This window comes from Eleutherodactylus coqui, chromosome 2, assembly GCF_035609145.1.
Source record: "Eleutherodactylus coqui strain aEleCoq1 chromosome 2, aEleCoq1.hap1, whole genome shotgun sequence".
Lineage (NCBI taxonomy): Eukaryota > Metazoa > Chordata > Amphibia > Anura > Eleutherodactylidae > Eleutherodactylus > Eleutherodactylus coqui.
The window spans coordinates 142433412-142455821 of NC_089838.1; the positions used below are offsets into that span (position 1 = coordinate 142433412).

The 22410-nt window shown below is 42.2% G+C and overlaps 1 protein-coding gene across 12 annotated transcripts in view; it reads left to right on the forward strand.

The window, feature by feature from the left end:
• Window positions 1-22410, forward strand: part of NAV3 (neuron navigator 3) — a 286112-nt gene that overhangs the window by 200780 nt on the left and 62922 nt on the right. For all 12 annotated transcript variants that reach the window (XM_066591685.1, XM_066591684.1, XM_066591688.1 and 9 more), the window contains 6 exons: window positions 4118-4250; window positions 6253-6499; window positions 6648-7338; window positions 12520-13011; window positions 13723-13785; window positions 17931-18091. In XM_066591685.1, coding sequence (XP_066447782.1) covers window positions 4118-4250; window positions 6253-6499; window positions 6648-7338; window positions 12520-13011; window positions 13723-13785; window positions 17931-18091 — 1787 coding nt within the window. The remainder of the gene's footprint in view (window positions 1-4117; window positions 4251-6252; window positions 6500-6647; window positions 7339-12519; window positions 13012-13722; window positions 13786-17930; window positions 18092-22410) is intronic.

The following is a 22410-nucleotide window of genomic DNA, read 5'->3' on the forward strand; positions in this document are numbered from 1 at the left end:
AATTCCAACATGGGCGGCGCAGTGGGATTCAGCCTCCTCAATTCTTTACAGAAGAGTGGGCCTGGTTGGCAGACATCTGCCAGGTCCTTGGAAACTTTGAGGAGTCTACCCAGATGCTGAGCGGGGATGCTGCAATCATTAGCGTCACCATTCCTCTGCTATGCCTCTTGAGAAGTTCCCTGCAAAGCATAAAGGCAGATGCTTTGCGCTCGGAAACGGAGGCGGGGGAAGACAGTATGTCGCTGGATAGTCACAGCACCCTCCTGTCTATATCTCAGCGCGTTGAGGAGGAGGAGGAGGTGGAGGAGCATGAGGAGGAGGGGGAAGAGACAGCTTGGCCCACTGCTGAGGGTACCCATGCTGCTTGCCTGTCATCCTTTCAGCGTGTATGACCTGAGGAGGAGGAGGAGGAGGAGGAGGAGGATCCTGAAAGTGATCTTCCTAGTGAGGACAGCCATGTGTTGCGTACAGGTACCCTGGCACACATGGCTGACTTCATGTTAGGATGCCTTTCTCGTGACCCTCGCGTTACACGCATTCTGGCCACTACGGATTACTGGGTGCACACACTGCTCGACCCACGATATAAGGAGAACCTTTGCACTCTCATACCTGAAGAGGAAAGGGGTTCGAGAGTGATGCTATACCACAGGACCCTGGCAGGCAAGCTGATGGTAAAATTGCCATCCGACAGCGCTAGTGGCAGAAGGCGCAGTTCCGAGGGCCAGGTAGCAGGGGAGGCGCGGAGATCAGGCAGCATGTACAGCACAGGCAGGGGAACACTCTCTAAGGCCTTTGACAGCTTTCTGGCTCCCCAGCATGACTGTGTCACCGCTCCCCAGTCAAGGCTGAGTTGGCGGGAGCACTGTAAAAGGATGGTGAGGGAGTACGTAGCCGATTGCACGACCGTCCTCCGTGACGCCTCTGCCCCCTACAACTACTGGGTGTCGAAGCTGGACACGTGGCCTGAACTCGCGCTGTATGCCCTAGAGGTGCTTGCTTGTCCTGCGGCTAGCGTCTTGTCAGAGAGGGTGTTTAGTGCGGCTGGGGGAATCATCACGGATAAGCGTACCCGCCTGTCAACCGACAGTGCCGACAGGCTTACACTCATCAAGATGAACAAAGCCTGGATTTCCCCAGACTTCTCTTCTCCACCAGCGGACAGCAGCGATACCTAAGCAATACGTAGGCTGCACCCGCGGATGTAAGCATTGTTCTCTATCACCATCAAAAACGGGGACCTTTTAGCTTCATCAATCTGTGTATTCTATTCATCCTCCTCCTCCTGCTCCTCCTCCTGTAACCTGACGTAATCACGCTGAATGGGCAATTTTTCTTAGGCCCACAAGGCTCAGTCATATAATTTTTGTAAACAATTTTTATACGTTTCAATGCTCATTAAAGCGTTGAAACTTGCACCTGAACCAATTTTTATTTTAACTGGGCTGCCTCCAGGCCTAGTTACAAATTAAGCCAAATTAACCAAAGCGATTAATGGGTTTCACCTGCCCTCTTGGTTGGGCATGGGCAATTTTTCTGAGGTACATTAGTAGTGTTGGTACACCAATTTTTTGGGGCCCTCGCCTACAGTGTAATCCAATTAATTTTTTGCCCACCTGCATTAAAGCTGACGTTACATCAGCTATGCTGGGCACTGCAATGGGATATATTTATGTACCGCCGGTGGGTTCCAGGGAGCCACCCATGCTGTCGGTCCACACGGAGTTGTAACTGCATGTGTCCACTTCTAAAGAACCCCAGTCTGACTGGGGCATGCAGTGTGGGCCCAAGCCCACCTGCATTAAACATGACATTACCTCAGCTGTGATGGGCAATGCAATGGGATATATTTATGTACTGCCGGTGGGTTCCAGGGAGCCACCCATGCTGTTCGTCCACACGGACTTCACAATAGGGAGTTGTACCTGCCTGTGTCTACTTATAAAAAACCCCAGTGTGACTGGGGCATGCAGTGTGGGCCGAAGCCCACCTGCATTTAATCTGACGTTAGCTCTGCTGTCCAGGGCACTGCAATGGGATACATTTATGTACAGTCGGTGGGTTCCAGGGAGCCACCCATGCTGTGGGTGCACACGGAATTCCCATTGCGGAGTTGTACCTGCCTGTGACTATTTATAAAAAACCCCGCTCTGACTGGGGCATGCAGACACCTTGACAGAATGAATAGTGTGTGGCACATAGGTTCCCCATTGCTATGCCCACGTGTGCAGCTCCTGATGGCGGTGGCACAGGATTATATTTCTCATTGCTTCTGTGCAGCATTGTGGGCTATCGCCCCTCCCCTTTTAAAGAGGGTCGCTGCCTGGCCGTGCCAACCCTCTGCAGTGTGTGCCTGCGGTTCCTCCTCATGGCAGACGCACTTATAAATAGACATGAGGGTGGTGTGGCATGAGGGCAGCTGAAGGCTGCGCAGGGACACTTTGGTGTGTGCTGTGGACATTGGGTCGTGCGGGGGGGGGGGGGGGGGTTGGGCAGCATGTAACCCAGGAGAAGTGGCAGCGGAGTGTCATGCAGGCAGTGATTGTGCTTTGTTGGAGGTAGTGTGGTGCTTAGCTAAGGTATGCATTGCTAATGAGGGCTTTTCAGAAGTAAAAATTGTTGGGAGGGGGGGGCCCACTCTTGCCGCTATTGTGGCTTAATAGTGGGACCTGGGAACTTGAGATGCAGCCCAACATGTAGCCCCTAGCCTGCCCTATCCGTTTCTGTGTCGTTCCCATCACTTTCTTGAATTGCCCAGATTTTCACAAATGGAAACCTTAGCGAGCATCGCCGATATACAAAAATGCTCGGGTCGCCCATTGACTTCAATGGGGTTCGTTATTCGAAACGAACGCTCGAGCATCGCGAAATTTTCGTCCCGAGTAACGAGCACCCGAGCATTTTGGTGCTCGCTCATCTCTAGTTAGCACTACTAGTTTTGTAGCATTGCATTTAAATCTGACTAGGAACAACATTTGCAAGAAGATTGAGTGTGCTCCCTATGTTTGCATGGGGTCTTCAGGGTATTCCACTGTCCAAAAACATATTGAAAGGTCAATTGGCTTACCATGAAATTGGCCCTATATTTGTATATATAAAGAGCACTTCTAGGCTCATCTGTTCTCTATGAGATACAATGGCATACTATATAATACTTTCTCTGAGTGATACATGGAAATCCTAGAAACAAGGGGCCTACAGTATGCATCAGGTGCCCTTCATGAGCCTCATATGATCTTTCACGAGCTTATCACATGGCAGAGATCATTTGAGGACAAGCAATTGGAAACTGGCTCTATTGATGAGGAAATAATGATTAACACACAATATCATAGTATACAGTATATTTATTAAATGACCTTTTATAGACATTTAAGTCTTCATTTTTCAGTACCTGCGTGATGGATTCCATTTCCTCAATAGCTCTCTAATTTGTCAGCTAGATGAATGCGATCTCATTTCTGTAGACCTTGACAACCAAACAAATGGCTGCAGTACGCAGTAAAAGGATTTGATGAATGTGGGCAATTTAGAAATGTTCTTCGAAGTGAACAGGTTTTTATTCTGTATTTCAAACTTGCATGTAAGAATTAGTGTATAATGGCCACCGGCGATGCGCCGCTGCCCAGGAATGTACCGCTTGACTGAGCTCGAATTAAGATTTCCATAGTTAAAAATCTCTTTGTCACTCGCACTCTATTGTTTTGTGGGTATTCTAAGCTGCTACAAGCATTTAAAGATCAGTAAAGAGCAGATTCCATGGAAAACCCGGCTTTTCACATGAAGGTAATTTCACAGCTGGTAAACCACTGCGGAACGTGTCTTCCAAGGACATGTAATGTGATAACCAAGGGACACAAATGGCAGCGAATTCTGCAATTCCGGGCAGATTTTCAAATCTACAGTTTTTCTGCATATACTTCTTCATGTCATTGCTTCCAATTATCAATGCTTTATATGACGTGACATAGAGGTGACATGGCAAGTGACACTTGTTTGGTGTTATTGTTAGCAGTGATCTCTTAGTTATGGCTGTGACATTGTGATGGGTACTTCGCTAATACAAAGTGACAGTTTCCCTCTAGTATGGCACTAACTGCATCTACTTCCTTTGTAGCTGGGATGACAGCAGTTCTGCTAGCAGTGGCCTTAGTGACACACTTGATAACCTCAGCACTGATGACCTGAATACATCCTCTATTGGCTCCTATTCCAATGCTGTCTCTCCTAGGAAAAATAATCATACACAGGTAAGTGTTGGCCCCGAACTTATGATTCCATTATTCTCGGTCATACTCTGGTTTTCAGGTGAAAGTTTACAATGTACTACAGATTGATTGTAATGGACTTTTACACTCCACACCAAAGTGATGCTACACGAAGCATGAAGGCAAAATGCATGTTTTTTAACGTTAAATGGGTTGTTTAGTTGTAAACTAGTGATTGCCTGTCCACAGCATAGGTCATTGATAATAGCATGGCAAGGGTCCACCACCCAAGATCCCCGCTGTTCAAAGGGCAAGTCTGCTAATGCACTGAGCTGATTTCTTCAGAAAGCAGACAGCTCTGTTCCGACTGCAGTGGCCAGGCTTGGTATTGCAGGTAAAGTTGCAATTGACTGCAATGGCTGCAATACCAAGCCTGGCTACTGCAGTGGGAACAGAGCTGTCTGCTGCCTGTAAAAATCAGCTTTGTACACAAGCACATGGTCCCCACTAACAGCTGATTGGCAGGGATCCTGGGCAGCAGACTCCCTCTGACCTACTATTGATAGCCTATCTTGAATGAAGTCTTAACAAGTAGGGATAGTCAATCATAAGATAACTACAAAAACTAAAGTTTAAATGTTGAGCACTTTGGTTAGTTTTTAATATTTTCTTGATATGATTAATTTTTATGCTTCCTTTTGGTATTGGAGATTTTATATGTATTTTGGGTTTTAATTGTAAGTGCAATTATTTCCATTTTGGGGGAACTTTCCCTTATGTAACATATATGTGGTGTGTGATGTTCTACGGTATATTCACTGAACCTATTCATTAACTGGAAACAGTGACATCTGCTGGCCATATAGATTCACATACCAATGTATTAAATATGAAGATCCTGAACTATCCTTGAAGGGAACCTGTCAGAATGAAAATGCCATGCTGCAGGCATCATGCTATGGAGCAGGAGGAGCTGAGCGCATTGATATGTAGTTTTATGGGGAAAGATTCTGTATAATTGCATTTTATTCAGTTACATCTCTACTAATTCTGCGTTTACTGGTCTAGTGGGCGGTCCTATCAGTGATTGACAGCTGTATATACACAGTCACACACACACACACACACACACACACACACACACACACACACATATATATATATATATATATATATATATATATATATATGTGTGTGTGTGTGTGACTGTGTATATACAGCTGTCAATCACTGATAGGACCGCCCACTAGACCAGTAAACGCAGAATTAGTAGAGATGTAACTGAATAAAATGCAATTATACAGAATCTTTCCCCATAAAACTACATATCAATGCGCTCAGCTCCTCCTGCTCCATAGCATGATGCCTGCAGCATGGCATTTTCATTCTGACAGGTTCCCTTCAAGGATAGTTCAGGATCTTCATATTTAATACATTGGTATGTGAATCTATATGGCCAGCAGATGTCACTGTTTCCAGTTAATGAATAGGTTCAGTGAATATACCGTAGAACATCACACACCACATATATGTTACATAAGGGAAAGTTCCCCCAAAATGGAAATATTTGCACTTACAATTAAAACCCAAAATACATATAAAATCTCCAATACCAAAAGGAAGCATAAAAATTAATCATATCAAGAAAATATTAAAAACTAACCAAAGAGCTCAACATTTAAACTTTAGTTTTTGTAGTTATCTTATGATTGACTATCCCTACTTGTTAAGACTTCATTCAAGATGGGCTATTAATATATATATATATTAATCTTCTCAGCTCCTCCTGTTCTATAACATGCTGCCTGCAGAATGGACTGCATTTTCATGCTGACAAGTTCGCTTTGAGTACAACTCAAATGACAGAAGCAAAAATTAAATGGTAATGGCTGCAAATTAGGATTTTAAAGAGTGCTAAAAGAACAAGGTATAGACAGAGGGGCTGCATGTTGAGGCTACATTCAGTATAGTTCATTAACATTAAGATACAGGTCTATATAGCAGTACTTAATATTTAGCTATAAATATGTTCTGTATTCTGCAGCTAAAGACAGAAACCGAAAAGACTTGGTGCAACGATGACCTGAAAAAACAAGACGATGAATATGACATCAGTATGGAGAGTGGGAAATGGAAAGGGATTTCATCTGGGCTGTCTGACGATTCAGAAAAAGGAGGCCAAAAGTCTCTAACCATCTCTCAAACCGGGTCATGGAGACGAGGAATGACTGCCCAAATAGGAACTACATCATCCAGGCATAAATCTGGTAGCGGCTCACTAAAAACACCAGGTACAACATTGTAGAAGGCCAAAATACAGAAATGTCTCTATTAGACCTTATTGTACCATAAAAGACTATGTATTTGTGTAATACTATGCGCCATTTTTAAAAAATCAAATATACCTCTTTTATAAATTCATTCACCATTTGCCTACAGGAAAAACAGATGATGTAAAAGCTTCTGAAAAAGTGAAAGCACCACTAAAAGGTGGCCCTTTGCAGCGCTCCCCTTCAGACGCAGGTAAAAGCAGTGGGGATGAAGGTAAAAAGCCGCCTTCTGGAATTGCACGGCCAACAGCCACTGGGTCATTTGGCTTTAAGAAGTCTGGAGTTAGTTCACCTACCATAACTGGAAGTGGGGTTACTATTACTAGTGGATCAGCTACACTTGGGAAAATGCCCAAGTCATCAGCCATCGGAGGAAAAGGTGCTGGTCGGAAGACAAGTCTTGATGGGTCACAAAATCAAGATGATGGAGTGCTGTTGGCCAACTCCAAAGCCACTCTGCAGTATCGCAGCTTACCTCGACCTTCTAAGTCCAGTACTAGTGGGATTCCAGGAAGAGGGGGACACAGGTCAAGTACAAGTAGCATTGACTCAAATGTCAGCAGCAAATCAGCCGGTGCAGGAGGCACAAAACTTAGAGAACCTTCCAAAATCTCAGAGCGCTCCAGCCCTGTCAATATCAACCAAACAGACAAGGACAAGGAAAAGGTGTCAGACTCAGAAAGTGTCTCCTTATCAAGTTCTCCTAAATCAAGTCCGACATCAGCCGGTGGCTGCGGCACTCAAGGTCTGAGGCAGCCAGGATCCAAATATCCTGACATCGCTTCTCCGACTTTCCGAAGGTGAGACTGTTTATTGCTGATACTGTATGTATTTTCTGCAGTATCACAATGTGTTATCAATGATTTTACTTAGGCTTGGAGGTTACGTTATGACAATAAGACTCTTAGGAAGTTTTGTAGGGCAAACAAATAAAATAAAAGTGTCTGAAAATATTTACACAGTATTTATGTGATATTTACTAACACACTATCCTTTCAGAGGTAATTGGAGAACTGAGCAAGAATCAAAAGTAGTATTTGTTTACATATGTTTATGCTTATCAGGGGCTTCTTTGGCCCTAATGACATCAGATACTCTCCAAAGCATACGTTCTACTAATATCTGATATACTTTTGATGGTATTTCCATTGAGTTCTCACAAAGAAAATGGACGTATTTCCTGTCCAGATGTTCCAACTTATCCCACAGTTGTTCATTGAGGTTCAAGTCAGGACTCTATGCAGCCACTCCAATTGTGGAATATCCATATACTCAAACCAATGTAAAACTACGTTGGATCTGTGATATCGCGTCGGTGTCTTGTTGGAAGTATTGTTGACCATTCCCAGATTATTCCCACATTGTTGGCAGCACATTCTTGTCTACAATGTCCAGGTACACCTCCATGTTCATGGTTCTTACCACTACAACCAACGGACTGAGAGCATGCCACATGAAACATCCTCAGACCATAATGGAACCTTCACCGTACTTATCTGTTGTAACACATTCAGAAAAAAGGAGTTCCCCGACATCCTCCACACCCAGGTACATCCATCTGATTTGAGGATGGAGTAACATGATTCCATCACTCCATAGAACGTTCTTCCATTACTCAACTGTCCAATGACTATACTATTTGCTACATTATAGACAAGCCAATCCGTCTTGTTTGAGACAACTTGCCAGACATTTGCAGGATGAATGGAGGGAAATACAAGTGTATTAAACGCTAGTAGAGAGTATGCCACAGAAAGTATCTGATGTCATTTGGGCCAAAGGAGGCCCCAACTAAGTATTGCTCAGGCATCCAATTATTTTTGATACTATAGATGTTTTACCCCCTCAGATACACAATTTTGCCATTTTAAAACAAGGGCCATTGCTAAGCAGCTGTTATATTCTGGCATACTGTATATATGAACATGGAAGCAGCAGTCTTCATTGATAGAAATATGGTGTAATTCTGTGACAGCCAAGAGATGTACTATAAAAGTTTTCTGGCTGCAACACATATCTGAACAGTTCTACAAAATGTCCATTGATATGTTCTGTATTTCAGGACATCTATAATCGCACATAATAAGTGTTCTAGAATCGACACTTTCAATAAGTGACCTACTGGAGCTTTGGGCTTCATGCATGTGGCAGAGCACAGACAATACTCCTATACTATGAAGCAATGGGCACTCTCTGTGGTCGGCACAGTTTTACAAGGGTTTTCTTCCTTAGAAGCAATGTCCAATAAATGCTCATATCTGAAAGAAACTTTATAACTGCTGAATAGATAGACAGGAAAACTGTCCACACTTTCAAGGAAAAGGCAATGTGTTCTTATGTGATGATAAGTCATATCCTTCAGAGATAAGTCTATTTAATAAGGGAACAGGAACACCACATTTATGGTCCTATACAATAGCTATTATTACAGCTTTACTCCAGAGCGATAACATCTTACCCGTTACAAATGGTACTGTGTTTTTTCTTTTTAATGAAAACTTAATAGCAAAGTGATATTGTTCACTTAGATTAATGCAGAACATGTGAATGTAAATTTTGAAATACCGGTTTTATGGAGCACACTGTTAAGATTATTTATTTGGCGTGTGTGTCTGGCTCCCTCTTGTGGATAAAATAGATATTTCAGTTTTTTTTTATCCTGATCCTAGTACAGTATGTGAAGACTTCGTATATGGAGTATGATATGAATAGCCAACTTTTTTGCTACAGTTTAATAAGATACTGATCTTTAATAATAGTAGTACATTTTGTTTCATTTCTTTTATAATCCAGCAGAAAATACGTGGCTGCTTCTTCCACTAGATCTAGAGCTATATTTGTACAGCCTGAGATCTGCCAGTAATTAGCTGCCAAGTGACAAGGACATGTAACCGGTGTGTTCTGTACAACGTACAGATAGGGGTGGAGGTAATGTACATGTTGAGGTGCATTGCTTACATAAATCTACGGGTAGTGGACTTGCCATGTTTCCCCCCAAATAAGACCCTGTCTTATATGAAATTTTTGCCCCAAAGAGGCACTAGGTCTTATTTTTGGGGGAGGTCTTATATTTACCTAGCAGGCTCGGTCCAGGTCTGACGTGCTTCCTGGTTATGGGATTCATAACTATCGCCTCCAAAAGTAATGGCTACAATTGGTTCTTTGACCGCTGCTCAGCCAGTCAATGCAGCACTGGATGAACCAATGCAATGGCGGCGATTGGTTTATCCAGCACTGCATTGATTGGTTTTTCCACCGCTGCTTAGTCAATCAACAGCCATCGCGTTGTTTAGGCAGGATTTATGAATTAGCTGAGCCACAGCCAATCACAGCCATCGCATTGGTTCATCTAGCGCTGCATTCATTGGCTGAGCAGCTGTCAAAGAACCAATCACAGCCATTGCTTCCTGGAGGTGGGATTTATGTTGTACAAGCAGCTGAGGACTGCGAGAACTGCACCAAACCTCTAAAGACCAGGGGTAGGGATTTGAACCGTAATGTATTTTTTTTCTTAAATGTAATGCAACTAGGGCTTATTTTCAGGGGGGGCTTATATATCAAGCCTCCTCAAAAATTAGACTAGGACTTATTTTCGGGTTGGGTCTTTTGGGGAAACAGGGTATTAAGACGTAGTGTCTTAGTTATAAGGTGTGCTGATGAAGTAGTCTCCACTAGGCCAGAAAACTGTGGAAACCCAACTGGTGAAGACACCAGTTTGTACATGGTTGGGGAAGCAGTTACAGATTTTAGACTGGGGCTTAGAAGCTTCAGGTTACACCCCCCTAGTGGGACAGACAAATGGATTATAATGTTAATTTATTTTTTGATAAGATCAATTATGGAGAATACTAAAATATTTAAAGCTTAATAAATCCACTAAATGTTAGTTTGTTTCTAGATGACATAAATGTAGTAATCATATGGGTATAATTTGTGTACCCAGGTTGTACCCTGAGCCTCTCTCACACAGACACTTTTTACCATGATTAACGCAGCATTTTGAATGCTGCGTTAATCGTGGTATAACGCTCCCATGGAAATCAATGGGGCCTCGCAGACATATGTTCGATCTCAGCGCTGAATGGCGCTTTCCAACGCTGCGATTTTCGAGCGGAGTCTGTTCTATGTTTGTCCGTTCAGCGCACCTCATCACCCATCACAATGATGGGGTGTGCCAAAAAGCAAAAGTAAAATCACGGCAAAGCGCCACGTTTGAAATCGCGGCAGTTTGCTGCGTTCATGTGTGAGAGTGGCCTTAGTTCCTGATGTCTTATGTCACAAACGGTTTGAAAATTATCGATCAGCAGCTTTAAACTGTGGCTAGAAAAAATGATTTATTTAAAAAATTCCTATTGTGCAATAAAACCTGTGATTTTCCCTTATTCTTGTTTGCATAAAATCAGTAACCCTAACTCAAAGTAACCTTGAAGCGTACCTTAAGTTTTCAGCAAGTTTTCTAAAATATGCCAAGTTCTCCCTATTTACTCATTTACTGCTGTTTGCACCCTGTTTCATGTCTGGTATTCACTTTCAGGCTTGGGGTGTGTAGCAAGCCTACCATTGTTCCAGTTGTTCACTGTCCTGCACCTCCTTGCCCTGACTTTTCATGCTGCATTGCAGACTCTGTGGTCCAATCAGCAGTGAGGCAGTATCTGAATGGCTGCCCCTCTGCATCCCCAGGATGATTTAGGCATCCAGAGACATTCTGGGTAAATGTTTAGTAAACCCCCTATAATGTGTACACTGAGACTTTATTATCCAGATCTGCAAACAATGTCAGCAGCACCACTTATATAGTAAGCCAGGATCAATCATGTGTAGCCACAAAACTGTCCAAATATGCAACACCTATCCTGCAAAAGTGCGGTGCAAATGCACTCACAAATATGCATAGGCTCATGTGAATCCGGCCTTAATCTCACATGTATAAAAATACCCTTAGGGCGGGCTCACACGAATGGGTCGGATTCTGGTTGCAGATATCCACAGTGGAAGACCTGTGAATGATCGTAAAAGCGAATTGCGTATGGTCGCGTATGCATGCAGGGAAAGGCATCAGAACGTAGCCCAACTCCCTAGAAACACCCTTTGACCGCTCAGATAACAATCTCTTGAGCTGTCCTGAGAGCCTTCAGACCGGAGTCTGCATTCTAGGCTGGTTTTATACTACTTTTTTTGAAAGTAGTATGAAACACTTTTTTAATAAAAGCACTACTTCTTGTGGAGGAAGAGCCCAGAAGAACAAGCGGAGGTTGCAGACTGCAGGCTGGATGAGTTTGTTGCTCCCCAGACTCCGTCCTGCATTGTCTGCCCACAAATTCCTGCTTTCTTTATTCCATTCGGTATCTGGTCTCCCAGGAACATGCGAGCGAATCCGTGTCCATACGTCATGTAATTGTGTACGCACTGCAGGTCGAACACAGCCATTGAGATTGATGCAGCTCATACATGCAGAATACGTGGTAAAATAGAGCATGCTGCGATTTTTCTTCCGCTTGTAGAATCTGTAATTCCTACCTGCAATTGTGAGCAAACCAGCGAAAGACAATGCTTTTCAATGTCTGCATATTACCGCGTATCATACTCGCGGACGACGATTGCTGAATCCACAATTCAAATCCGTTCATATGAGACCGGCCTTACTGTGCAGAATTAATACACAAAATATTGTATATTGGAAAATTGGACAATTTTTCCGACTACAATGAATAAGACGTAACTTGAATGGGACTTTTAAAAATCCTATTCAACACTGCTAAGTCTTCATTCTGCATGGGAGCGCGCCCTTCCTGTACTGCACTGGGTGCTGTTGCCTTCCAACTAGTTATTTTCAAATGTTTCGGAGTCAATGAACCATGTTATTACACTACTGAGATAGAGCAATGATCCATGTAGTCCATAAATAATTGATGAGCTCTTGGTCTCTGAAAATGAAAAGACTGTACATAATAAATGTAACAACATTTTCTATTACTTTACAGATTATTTGGTACAAAAGCAGGAAATAAACCCTCTTCCCCCGTTAGCAGCGATGCAGTGAAGTCTGCTTCTATCATGTCCAGCCCCAGCAGCACATCCTTGGCCAGACAAGGCAGTTTGGATTCTCCATCCTCTGGAACAGGTAGCATGGGAAGCGCTGGAGGACAGAGTGGAAGCAGCAGCCCCTTGTTCTCCAAACCCAATGAATTAACCCCTGATGTTCTAAGCTTAGGACATTCCTTGGCTTCCAGCCCAGCTTCACTTCACTCTTTTACATCGGGTGGCCAAGTGTGGACCGCAAACTTGAGCAGTTCATCTGCTGGTAGTAAAGATACTCCTAGTTACCAATCTATGAACAGCCTTCACACCAGCTCAGAGTCCATAGATTTACCTCTCAGTCATCATGGATCACTATCTGGATTGACTACATGTACGCAAGAACTACAAAGCATGCTTATGCGGACTGGTAGTGTGAGATCAACACTCTCAGAAAGGTGAGGATGTTTACTAATAAGAGTTGGTCATTAGTTACTGTAATTTATTATCTTACCTCCTGTTGCTTATGTAGCACCAACATACTCTACAGAGAGCTTTCCATTCACGGTGCCAAATCTTATTTCCATATCCCAACAAACACACAAGAGCCAATTTATAGGAAGTGAGTACACTAACCCATCAGTATATTTCTAGAGTATGAAAGAAAAGCAGAGAAACACATTTACTTGGCAAGTACAAAGTTTGCCTTGACTCTTAACACAGTTTATTTGTCCTGTTGATAGCTTTTCAATGGCTTTTGTTGAGTTAAGATAACAATACATTTTCAAAGCCTAAAGCTAACTTGTCGCAGAAAGTTATCGGTCAAGTTAAACTTTGCTACATCTGTACCTCAACATGGAACAATTGTAGAGAGTTCACACCTCTCACCAGTATTTTAGCATGCCTTATCTTCTTGAGAAAATCTTCAGATATGTTAATATTTAATTCATAATGCGCTTAAGAGCGTCATTCTACCATTTTTGATCTCTTAGTCCAAACATGAATAAGACATTATTCCAATTGTAGGCAAGTTTGGTGCAGAGAAGTGAGAGCACAACAATCAGGTGTGGGCATCTGGAGGCTTTCTCCCCCTCTTTATATTGTACTAACTTTTAGTAGCATTAATATATATTTTTATTTTGTCGCTAATGTTTTTGTCTTATTTGTAGGGGTTATCTTTATCTTAACAGTTTGCAACTTGACCGAAACACCCTGCCCAAAAAGGGACTGAGGTACAACTACTCCTTGAGCATGACTGCTGCCTTGGTACACTTTGGGCGTCTCTTGCTTTCTGTCAGTCTATTCAGTTCCTCACTCTGTTTGGTGCTGATCAATCTCTGTTCATCAGAAATACTTTGTATAGTTCTTCAGTAACATATGTTCCACACTATATTCACAGGACCACGGCTAGAGAATGGCAGCTGACCACAAAACTGAATGTCAAGCTCCATTAGGCTCATGTATAAGTACATGAGATGCTTTTGACTGTGTGGCATCATGATCTACATTTCAAAAGAGACTTGATCTTACCATGGCTCTGCATAGTGTTTACTGAGCTACGGGTTTATTACAAGAGAAACATGCAAAATAAATGTTTTACCTAAAAAAAAAAACCCAAAAACATGGAGCCAGTAAGCGGATTGCAAAATTTTGGCAATCAAGCAAAAACTGTGTGCAATTTTTGATGCGCTTTTAATGACTTGGTCAAAAACTTCTAAAGTAAACATTTTCTTATGCTGTAGGAATCAGTGAGCTACTATTGCAAGCAGTTATGGTTCAGCGGTGTATCCCCATTGTACTGCACCATCCAACACAAGGCAGATTTACTAATCCTGTCCAATACTGAGACAGGGCAAACTTAGATCAGACAGCTGTAAAATGCCCCAAATTTAACACAGATGTTCAAGCTTCATAATAAATCGGACGCATCTTTAGACAATTTTGTCTAAATTTCTACCACCTATTAGTTGGCTTAGCCTATTCTTACCACCTTTCGCACCAAAATTTTGCATTTAGCCCCTGTCCCTTTCACCCAAAGTCTCACCCTTTCCAACGAAGCCACACCTTTATAAGGATGAGACAATGAAAACATAATACATGTGTAAGGGTCCTTCTATACAGGATGATTGTCAGGCGCTTAAGTGCTTGACAGTCGTCCCAGCAATAATCGCTCCTGTGCTTTCACATCGGAGCGATGATGGATGGAGACGGAGTAGGCCTTAGATCGCTTCCAGCCGCCCGACTGTCTCCATTCAGAGTAAACAGGCAGTCAGTCACAGATGAACAACTGCCTCTTCACATGATCCAACCATAATCGTCCCATGTCAAAGAGCAAAAAAACTGGCACATTTGCAATGGTAACTCTTATCCTCAGAGTCTCAGGACAAGAATCTGAGCTCCAGCCGCACATCGAAATGTTTTTGAAAGACTAACAAAGTGAAATCCCACTAAACATATGGTGACATTTCAGGAGCCGTCATATTATAGCTGGAAAACTTTATTTTTCGGAATAAATGCTAACATTCTTTGACTTCTTTAACTCCTCGTTGGCTGCTTTTATTTTTGCTCTTACTGATCTATGTACCTTCTTCTCCAGTCTCTTGTTTACAGCTTTATGTACCGCTCTAAATGTTGTCTGTAAGATAATGGTATGTCGCTTATAAGTGCCTATGTTTTACCGGAGAAAACGCTATAACGTCTCTGTTACAACAAACTACAGCACGCCGAAAAGTATTTCTCGTTGAGAAGCTAAACATTTGCATCTCTATTGCTTACTGTGGTGTATCATTTCTAGCTGTTTCTATGCACAGGTTTAATGGTGTGCAGTTAAAGTCTGTGAAAATATAGCCTGATGCAACTAATTAATACTTAGCGGCTACAAATACACGAACATTCAGCTGCTATTTTTTGGATACATCGAAACAGCTGTTAAGTGTTCCCAGTTCGGAGATGTTCTACAGCAGAGTGCCCACACTATTATCATATAAACTGAATTTCCAGCCTAGACAAATAGTTATTATAGTCAGACGATTAGATTTTATTTTGTGTAGCATTACTGTTCATTTACATTCAGTCTGGGGCATGTTTACGTAAAAAAGCACAGACATCTAACAATATTACTTAGTAAATAAATAGGCTTATACTCAACTCTCGCCGCTCCCGCTGTGTCCTGCGCCGCCGTTCCAGGTGTCCCCTCTTATGTCACACCTACAAGCTGCCCTAGCCGGTTTATGGGGGCTACAGGCACTGCAGACAATAACGGAGCTCATCGATTGATCCCTGAACTGTGACATCCCATAAACTGCGCGGGATTGCAGGCTGCAAACAAACAAGGAGTGGAGGACCGGGAAGTAGTGCTGGACAAAGCAGGAGTGGACTGTTTGTTATGTTGTTGCATGGGGAATTGATTTTATATAGGAGCAACAACTCAGACATCCCCTTTTAATAGCACGTGTGTGTCTTGTCAATCTTGTAATATACTTTAATTATTTCGTTTTGTTTTATTACTATAAATCAAGGCTAAAGTGCAGCCTCTCTGCATTCTGCTGCTTGTTACCAGGCATTCAGCTTCCTTAGCAACTAGGACATTAGGGCACTTCTTAGCTATGGTAAATGGCTGTGTTCACAGGCACAGCTTCCCTGCACTCACACTGCTCTGAGATCTGCAATTAGTGTGTACACAATCTCTGCTACTGCTGATTGCATAATTATCTAACCTGGTATCTGGAGTTATCTTTATGTTGTCTATGGAAGCTAAATGCCTAACAACAAGCAATGGAATGCAGAGGCTCAGCACTTCAGGCTTGATTTATTGTGGTAAAACAAAAAAAAAGTAATGAAAGTATATTACCACATGAGTCATACACAAGCTATTAAGGGTAGCATAAGTTGTCTGAAAAGTTAGGTACACTTTAAAGCTTTGTTGTGGTAGGGGATTCCACAGCTTAGCCAACTCAATCTTATATTGATGACACCCTCTTTTCTATATGCAAGTGCCTTCTACTCCCTGGCGGTTTTTGGAATAAAAAATTAGTCCATGAAAGGTTTGTGATGTTCTTTGATAAATCTTTAATCACTAATGAGGTCACCCTGTAGGTGCCTTCTTTTTCCAATTGAACAGGCCTAAAATTTCTAATTGGTAGTTAGTAGAGATGAGCAAACTTACTCGGTTCAGGTGTTTTTGGACCCGAGCACCGCTTTTTCCGAGTAACTGACTACTCGGATGAAAAGATTCGGGAGGCGCCGGGGGTGCGTGGGGGGTTGCAGAGGGGAGTGGGTGGGGGGGAGAGAGAGAGCTCCCCCCTGTTCCCCACTGCTACCCCCCCCCCCGCTCCACCACGCCGCCCCCCGAATCTTTTCGTCCGAGTAGTCAGTCCAAAAACACCCGAACCAAGTAAGTTCGCTCATCTCTAGTAGTTAGCCCTCTCCATCCACTAAAATCAGCTTTAAACCGCTCTAACGCAGCCCACTTTTTACTGCAATTAATGCAGCATTTCAAACGCCCCACCAACCAGGGTACAACGCTCTTATTGATTTCATTGTGGCTTCGCAGACATGCAATTGAACGTGAACTTTCTAACGCTGTTTGCTCTATTTTTGTGCTTTTTCTATGCTTTTTAATGCACCTCATCACCCATCACAATGACATGCATTCAAAAATGCTGATCAAAATTGCAATAAAATGCCACGTTTGACATGCGCCATTTTGCAGACGCAGTGTGTGAGATTGGCCTAAAGCTTTCTCCAGATGCCTGCTTTCTTTCGGCAGTGTGGTGCCAAACACTGTGCCCCATAAATGAAAGATTTGGTTCACAATTTAAGTTCATAATTAAAAAAATAATTTAGAGACTGTAACATTTTTAGTTTCCTGCTTCTAGTTGATTTGAGCAGAACAAGCGTGTATTTCTTGTCAGTCAGTGTAGCATCTCCGCCTTTGCCGTCTTAATTCATTATTCCACCACTAAGTAGATATCGAAGGTATCTCATGACACATTAACAGAATGTAAGCTACTTTATCTCAGGCACACCATGAAAGCAGGAAAGTTGGGTCCTCTTCTCAGGGTCACCCACTAATTTCTTAATATCTAGTTATACCAATCTAATTTTATAGTCCTCCATTCCTCAATGGTTATGTCTAGTGCTCAATTAACTGATGTTTTGATAAACTGATCGATATACAGCAATTTGTCTTAAAGCATCATAGATGCTACAAATCTTATTCATATGATATCACCTTACTTTTGGATATTCTACAATTACTGTCATTATACTGAAGTTCTTAATGCTAACCTTTATAATATTTAAAGTTTCTAATTTACTGACATCACCCAAAAACAAGGAGCTATTTCCATTCAAAGGTTTGTTTTTATCTTTCCAGGTATACTCCATCATCTCGACAGATGAGTCAGGAGGAGGGTAAAGAGTGGTTGCGTTCTCATTCCACTGGAGGGCTCCAAGACACTGGCAGCCAATCCCCGCTTGTCTCCCCATCAGGGATGTCCTCCTCTACTAGTGGGAAATATCACTATACCAATTTAGGTAAGAAATGTTAGAGGGGTTTACCAAGATTGACCTTTATGATCTATTCACATGATAGGTGATAAAGGTCTGAGCAGTGGGGAACTCACTGCTGAGGACCCTACCAACCCCAAGAATGGGGGTCCCATACTCCTTTTTGTTTTCTCACTGCTGGCTCACGTCCCCCCCCTTTTCAGGGTGGAGGAGATTGACTGGAGATTCAATGGGGCTGCTGAAAATAGTCAAGTGCTTGTACGCAGCTATCTCCGTAAGCCCTATTAAAATGAATGGGGCAGCACCATGCATGTGTGACCACCACTCCCTTCAGTCCCCAAGTCACTGCAGATGGGTGCAGTAAGCCTGAAGTGATGAAGAGAGAGGGACACAGGATCCTCCTCCTCAGGATCAGTTAGGGTCTCAGTGGTGAGACCACCACCGATCAGCATTTAATCACCTATCCTGTGGGAAGGTTATGAAAGTCAATCTTGGTACAACTCCTGGAAGCAGCTCAATGCTAAAAAAAAATCACCATAGATAAGAACACTTAAAAACAGTGGTCCTTATTTATCAATATAAAGTTTGAAAAGGGAACAAGAAAGGATTGTTGTACCTCTCGATGTGACGATGTTGCAGAACGATGAGAAGCAACTTAGATGTATTCCAAGATTATTAATTATTAATATTGTATAGTATTACTAAAATGCCTAACAATGCTATATAGTATGCACAGCTAGAAAGCTTTTATATCACAAGTTACAGTAGTTTGGAGTTGTGGATCTTCCTTTTTTTATTTTATGACTTCAGCTATTTAAAATCTACACATAAAATGTTACAGTTTAGATGTGAATTCTAATTAAAAGTGGTTCTCAGGAACCATTTGGGATGTCGAATGCTTAGACTGAGTTAGAGAACATTTTGTTATCATAGCAAAACAAAAAAGCTGTATAAATTTGGTATCCCCATAATGGTACGGGCCTTCAGAATATAGTTAACATGTCATTTATACCACATGGTGAACTTCATAAAAATGAACCCAAAGGCGGAATTGCAGATTTTTTTTTCATTTTAAGATTCCCCCCTAAATTATTATGCCCTAAAGTACTGTGCATAGCCTACACATGCCCTCATATTGTAAACTGAAATACCAGTAAAACCCCAAACAAAATCACTATTTCTTATTATACCCCTAGATGATTACCCTAAGGGTGAATGCTCCACAGTTGCTTCACTTCGTGAGGGGTTTCCACAGTATTGTTGGACTTAGAAAAAATTGTGTAGCAAATTGCGCGCTACATATTCTTTTCTTACCCCTTGTCAAAATGAAAAATTTTGAGCTAAAACTTCAAATTATTGGAAAGCATGTCACGTTTCATTTCCACTGCATAATATTAAAACGTTCTAATAAACATCTGTGGGGTCCAAATGCTTACTGCAATGTTAAATTAATTTCTTGAGGGTTGTAGTTTACATATTATGGTCACTTCTTGACTTATCATGGTGATACCGCGACTTTGTAGAGCTACAAAGTCACTCGACTTTGTAAAACCACATGCAAGGTTTTTTTAGGGGAGGCTTGAAATATAAGCCCTTCACCGAAAATAAGCCGTAGCTAAAGAAGAAAAAAAACAAAACACACATACATCACCTGTCCTGTGCTGTCAGCCCGGCCGCATCTTCTCCCCGGGTCCCTGGCAGTGATCATCTTCTTTTCTGGCCTGGGATTCAAAAATCTCCGCTTCCTGGAAGCACTAGCTGTGATTGGCTGACACTTAGCCAATCACAGCCAGCGCTTGATGAATGGCAGTGATTGAACCATTGACACTAAGCGTCAGCCAATCACAGCCAGTGCTTCTAGGAGGCGGGAATTTTTGAATCCCAGGGCAGAAGAGAAGATGATGATCACTGTCGGGAACCCGGGAGAAGATGCGGCCGGGGTGACAGTGTGGGACAGGTGATGTATGTGTATTTTATTACTTTTTTTTCTGCAGCCAGGGCTTAAATTTTAGCTTTGACAGTAGGATTTCCTACTGTCAAAGTTGCATCAGACCGCACAAAAATCGCGTTTTTGTGCGATGCAACAGAGAGGAAGGCTACATAGGGAAACATTGACTACAAAACCTCACGAGTCGCTTGCATATAGCGGGACCCACAAGGTTTTTGTGTCTGATTGTCACATGCTACACAATATCGCATGTGTGAAGTAACCCATAGGAAACCATGGGATTCTTATACATGCCATTTGTAGCAACACTACAAAATCACGCAACTTCGTCGCCCGTGTGAATGAGGCCTTAAGAAGTATTTGTCCACATTGCTTTTTTAGAAGAGTTCTTTGTTTTAGACCTATAACCATAGTAAGTTTTAATATATGAACAGCTTATTTCAGGTTTGCCACAGAATTTCTATTTAGATAAGACCGAGATATAATTCATATGAAAGTTGAACTTTAAAATTTCCTTGCTTTATTTAAAGCATTGCTTGCATATTATTTTCATACACTTCTGTAGTTTCAATTCTGCTGGCTGCTGAGCTGAGTCCTCCAATTATTGCCCGCTGTCTGCACAGAGCTTGCTCTGGTGATTTGCATTTTGGAGAACGTGATCCGTACATCAGGTATCGCACAACCATCTCCTGCAGGAAAGAATAACCATTTCAGAATGCAGTGCAACACAGAGTGTTTCATTACAGGAGCTCAAATAAGCTTTTAAGGCTGTCAACTAGTTCCAGTGGCAAACAGCAGTAATCCAAATGTAGCGCTGGGCTATAATTCACTAGCTCACTACCAGATAAATAAAGCACAGTATTTTCTAAGTTACTTAACTTTCCAGATTGCTTACCTTTATATAAGGATAAACTGGTGCATGCTGTTAAAGTTTGACCCTGTGTTTTAAGAATGCCTCTGATACCATACAAAATTTAAGGCGGTTGTCTGATGGTTGAAGAAATTGAACTGACATGACTTGTGTTGGTGCTTGATAGCCTTTTATTTTCCTATGAGCAATGACGTGCCATATATGCACGTGACTATGCAGCCAATCACCAGCCTCACTGGTCATGTACCGTACATACTAGCATCATGGCTGAGTTCAGTGATTTGGCTGCAGCAGGCATGTCAAGGGTGATCATTATTATACTAGAGGGGTTAGTGAAAAAAAACTATGGGGCATAACCCCTAAAAATGTTAGTGGGGTATGGGGCTTAGAATTTTCAAAGAAAAAAAATAGTACCAAATGTTGCCACCAGGGGCATTGTTGAAGTGTGGATCACGCTTGAAGCTTTAATGGCACTGGACCAGGAGGAACGTATAACACTTTATTTTCAACGAGTAAAAACATAGGCACAGGCTATGCGTTTCACCGCCAGAAACGGCAGCTTCCTCAGGCTGTTGAAGTGTAAGAAATAGGAGTATGTCAATGGCAATGGCTAAGAACCATCCATAGGGGTTTGGGACAGGATTATGGTTAGTGTATGATGGCTCAGTGATTTGTCATGTTGGAAAAACCTATAGATATGATTCAATATCTGCTCCTTGCACATGTTTAATGAATTTGTTACTACCTCACTCAATAAAGTTTAACCAACAAGGCACATTCAGGCGATAGGAGAGTTGTACTGTACTCATCTGAATAACAGACTGATAGAATCCTTTCACCAGCTGCATTATATATACCATACCATCTGTGTACAGCAGCAAATATTCCACTGGTGGTAACATTCGTTAATAATTTTTTGTCTTTGAGCCCTCTAAACCCCCCACACTCCACTGACTACACACACCAACTTTTTTGGGGCTCTGCCCCATAATATTTTTGAACACCTCTAGCTTAATTTTCCTGTATATGTACTGCACATCATCACTCCAGGAAAATATTCAAGGATCAACTTGTACCTGGTGCATCGGCACTGGAGCAGTATGGGATTTAAAGGGTCTTTCAGATGATTTTTGTCTAACAGACCACTCACAGGGCTTGGTAGGGGACTTTGAACAGCTAATTAAAGGAATGTGTCCACAAGTTTCTAAGTGTTGCCATTGCTGAAAAAATAAACTTTAATCCTGTATGCAAATTAGCTTGCAAGTGCCCTGTGGGCGTTCCCAAACATAGCAAGTGCATTAGCTCTTGCCACTAAACCCTCCCTAATGGCTTCCTCTTGCTGTTGATTAAGGGCTGCAGTGTTGTGCTGCACATGATGATGTGCTGAGAGTAGTTTTTAGGCTCATGAAAATGATGCAGCAGTAGTTATTCCCAGTGCAGGTCTCAGCTGAGGCCGGTCTGAGGATAGCGGGGGATCATGGAATCAATGTTGATCAGGTAAGTCAGACTTGGGGTATAGGGCACAAA